This window comes from Arachis stenosperma, chromosome 6 (genome assembly GCF_014773155.1).
Source record: "Arachis stenosperma cultivar V10309 chromosome 6, arast.V10309.gnm1.PFL2, whole genome shotgun sequence".
Taxonomy (NCBI): Eukaryota; Viridiplantae; Streptophyta; class Magnoliopsida; order Fabales; family Fabaceae; genus Arachis; species Arachis stenosperma.
In genome coordinates, this window is record NC_080382.1 from 53,053,145 (window position 1) to 53,057,883 (window position 4,739).

Below are 4,739 nucleotides of genomic sequence, written 5' to 3' on the forward strand. Positions count from 1 at the left end.
TCATACTTCAAAATAAATAAACAAGGTTTGGTTTTCCTAAATATATAAACATTTATAAAGTCCTTGACTCTCACAATCATTATATTTGACTATTTTCTTAATCAACATCTAAACTTTTTATCTCACAAGCACTCAAACACTCAAGATTCCAAGTAAAATACAAGTTTTGCCTTCATTAATTTAAGTTATTTTAATCTAATTTGGTATATAATCTGATATTTACTTGTTCAATCTTTTAATTCTTGTGAGAACAATATTTACTCACCGTAATATTATTTAAATGATCCAGTGCATTTATCAGTATTTGTGAGCTCTAATTAATTTTCGATCATCAATTTACATTATAATAAGCTGTAATAAATGTGCAAATAATTAACAATTACAATTTTCCTGGATAAAATGAACTGAAGAAGACAGTCCATGTGCTAGAATTATGAATCCCTATATTAGGCTATTAGCCTATCATTTTCCATTATTATACACTTAACGTGCTATAAATTCAACATTATTATTACCTACCCTAGGGCAGGAGACGCTAACGTGTTAACTCTAAGTCCTGCTCTCCACCGCTTGTATGCTTCATAATTTGTTGAATAAGAAGACTCATATTAAGATATGAAGATCCACCTTTCTCAACTGCTCTCTTTGCCATCTTACTCAGTTCAATGACCCTTGCTCTTCTCTTTCTGCTCTCTTCTTCTTCTTCATCCATCACCATGCATATTCCATTTTTAATATCTTCCTTCTTCACCAAAACACCTATCTTCTCTTCCTCCCCAAACTTCATTGCAACCTCCACACCAAGGCTCACACCAACCTTTAAAACTTGAGTAACAAGCTTCTCATTCAAGAATTGATCTGCAAACAGTGGCCATGTAATCATTGGCATGCCAGCCGTTATCGCTTCTAAGGTAGAATTCCAACCACAATGTGTTACGAATCCTCCAACTGCAGGGTGTGATAGTATTAGTACCTGAGGAGCCCAACCTCGAATTATAAGACCTTTATCTTTGTTTCTTTCTTCAAACCCTTCTTCTTCGATCCAATTCTCCAATTCATGCAAGTTCTTTCCATCCCTAATGACCCATATAAATGGTTTATTTGTTGCTTCCATAGCCAATGCCAATTCTATAAGGTGTGAAGTGGTCAGATTGCATAAGCTTCCAAGACATGCATAAACAACAGACTTGGGTTGCTGCAAATCAAGCCATTCTAAGCAGTTCTGTTCATTGATTGAAGCCTTGTTACCTCTTTGAGCCTTATCTATTTCATCTTTGTTGCATAGTGAAACAGGGCCAATACACCAAACCTTACCGTTCCTTTCTTTCTTGTAGTCATTTACATAATCTTGCTCCAACTCTTCAAAGGTGTTTATGATCACACCATATGCCTTCATTTCAGCATCCATCATCTTCTCACCAAAATCCTTCAATTTATCTGTCATTTGCCCTGGTACCTGATTTTTGGTGACTTGAATTTGGTGAGGTATGCCAGGAATAGTGAAGTACTCAAATTCTGAGGTGATGTTCGCAGCAACCTATAAATGTTACACGAATACAAAACACAAGAATTAAAAATAATATCAGGTCATATCATATTAAAGTTAAAAAAAAAGTTAAAGGATCATCAAAATTTAAAAATATAATATAAAAATATGTGGTTGGATTATTAAAACAAATTAAACTAAAAAAATTGAATTGATAATTAAATGATAATCGAAAACAATATATTCTAATCACCCCTTATATTTTTATTAAAATAATGTTATATATGCACCACCTAGGTTATATGCACTATCTATCTATATACTATTTTTGTATATCTTTCATTTTCAATATTTAAAGTAATTGATAATAAATAAGAGAAGATAAAAATTCATTGTTTAAACTATAAATGAAAAGAAAAAGAAATATAAAAAAGATTTATAGAAAAGTGGCTGAAATATTGTTTCATATATATCATAAACCGTCTCTTTTTTAAAAATGTAAATCAAGTAAACCTCTTTTAAGTTTAAAATTTGAATACTTACATATATCTTGTTTTTTATTTAATTTTATGTTAAAATTATTATTTTTAAACGTAACAAGAATTAAAATTCTAAATATATTGATTATAGAAACTCTGAGAAATTATATATATTAAAACTATTTATCGCAAAACCTAATTTATTAGATAGAATTACGTAAATAATTATATTTAATAACAAATACACGAACAGTTCTATCAAAATCAGAAGTTATTATATAAATGAAGTGTTTGTGCATTATAGGAAGCACCTTGGAAGTGTTTATCTTGTACAAGCAATGGAGGCAGAAGCAGCAAAAGCCATGGAAAGAGATTCTTGGGATGTTATGCTTCTGAGCAAGTTGAGAAGTCCAAGGAATGCAAAAATCAGAGATAATGCAAGTTGGTTTCGGTGTGATCTGCTCGAACAACTCCTCTGCTGCTTTTTGGAGCAACGTGATTGCATGGAAGAAATTGACCATGGCGTCTGAAGAAGTCACCATGTCGAAGCTTTCAGACCCTTCAGGTAAACCTGCTTCCTTAGATGGAAATGGGAGCTCTATTAATCGGATTTGAAGGCCGGAAGAGATGGCGCGAGAAAGAACTGAACTGAAACGGGAAGCGTTCTTTGGTGTGGTGAAGATGGTGACGATGACACCACGGTGTGCCAAGAGTTTTGCAATGTCCATCATGGGGATGATGTGGCCTTGAGCCATTAGAGGGAATAAGATGAAGTGAGGTTGATTTGTTTGGAAAACCATGGCTGATATTGCGGCTAATGGCTACAATAATGATTAGAAGTAAATGACTAAATGATACGTGTTGTGCGTATGCTACAGATGTTGGGTTCTATTTATATATTTTAGAGGAAGGTTAGGACAGTAATTTTTGTAATTTGTGATTATCAAATAATTATTAATGATAATTTTAATAGTATGAGATTAATGTAAAATTTTATTTAATAATTTATTTTTTTTGTTAGTTATATATTAGACAAAATTTAATAAAATTGTTGTTATTATAAACTTTTATCTTTAATTATATATATTTAGGGAATGTAGCTTTTTGGTTGGAGTGGAGCCGTGTAGGTGTTTGATTTTATTTCTCATACAAATACGGGAGAATTCATATATATATATATATATATACACAACTGTGTGCGCGCGGTCTGTGGTGATTGTTAAAGGCGCGCGGTCTGTGATGATTGTTAAAGTTGGATGACTACAATGATTATCTTTTGTCCACTAATTAATTGCTGACATGTGGAGAGGTGTATTTTGTTTGACTTTTATTTGATCGAGTCTAAACACAATAAATTTGATAATCATCCACGCTAACTGTAGGTTTTATTAAAGGTTAAGTTCGATTTTAGTTTCTAACGTAGAGGTCAAAAATTGATTTTATCTCTAATTTTTTTTTGCTATAAAATAGTTTTTAATATTTTAGTTAGTTTTAAAATTGTCTTTCGGACAAAAATACCTCTCCCTCCCTCCCTCCTTCCTCTCTTCTTCTTCTTCTTTCTCAAAATTATGCAGAAGTACTAGCAGAAGCACCTCCTTCCTCTCTTCTTTCTCTTTTTCCCCAAAATTATGCAGAAGCACCAGCAGAAGTACAAGCAGAAACAGAATCAAAAGCAATAACAACAATTAATCAAACAGAAGCAGCAGCAAGACAACAACAACAACAATAAATCACCAATGAATCAACAATGGAATCAAGTAGAAATAAACGAAGCAGGAACAGAAACAAAAACAGAACAACAACAACAACAATAACAATGAAACAATATAATCAATCAGAATCAAAATCAACCAGAAACAACAATAATAAAAAATCAACAAATATAATAGAAGTATAATGAAAGAAGAAGAAGAAGAATGATGGAAGCAGAAGCAGAATCCGGCGAGCCACCGGAATGACGACGAGCAACGGCCATCAAGCAAAGAAAAGCGAAGAATGGCAGCGACGACGGCAAAAACCTTCCCCCTCTTCTTCCCGAACCCCCTTCCCCCTTCTCCCTTCGCATAACCCCTTCCCCATTTTTCCTTTACTTTGCGCATAAAATCCCTCCCCTCTTCTTCCTCAACACCCCTCCCTCCCCCTTCTTCCCTTTCCTCCCCCTCCCCCCATTTCTCTTCGCACAAACCCCCCTTCTTTCTCTCCCCCGATCCAACAATATTTCAAAATTCAAGCCAAATTTAGTAACAACAATATTTCACAAAAAATTTAGAAATTCTACAAAAAAATTCAGTTCACAGAAGAAGAAGAAGAAGCGGCGGGCAGTGAGGGCGAGGAGCGGCCGGTGAGGGTGAAGAGGAGGAACAGTGGCAGATCACAGGCGGCAGGGCGGCGGTGTGACGGTGCGGTGGTCCGGCGGGATGGCGGTGCGGCTTCCCTTCCCCTCCCCCTCCCCCTCCCCTTCCCCCCTTTCTCGAGCCCCAACTCCCCCCTTTCTTTCTCTGTATCCCTTTCTTTGCTTTCTTATTTATTTTTTTATATTTATTTTATTTTATGATTTTTTAATGAGGGGGTAGTTTGGTAATAAAAGAAATAAAATTGGTAAAAAGGACGATTTTAAAACAAACTGAAATTTTGGGGACCATTTTGTAGTAAAAAAAAAAGTTGGGGACGAAATCGATTTGTAGCCTCTACGTTGGGGACCAAAATCGAACTTAACCCTTCTATTAATTAGAAAGAATTCTTCTCCTGAGCACCGATTTTTGTTTGTGAAATTA

The 4,739-nt window shown here is 34.6% G+C and overlaps 1 protein-coding gene across 1 annotated transcript; it reads right to left on the reverse strand.

The window, feature by feature from the left end:
• Positions 1 to 331: 331 nt before the first annotated feature.
• On the reverse strand, positions 332 to 2,817 carry LOC130933264 (UDP-glycosyltransferase 73C25-like). Its single transcript, XM_057862826.1, has 2 exons — positions 2,277 to 2,817; positions 332 to 1,537 (listed from the first exon to the last, which is right to left on the reverse strand). The coding sequence occupies exons 1-2, from the start codon at positions 2,763 to 2,765 to the stop codon at positions 536 to 538; spliced, it is 1,491 nt and encodes a 496-aa protein (XP_057718809.1). The 5' UTR covers positions 2,766 to 2,817; the 3' UTR covers positions 332 to 535.
• Between the last annotated feature and the right edge of the window lie 1,922 nt (positions 2,818 to 4,739).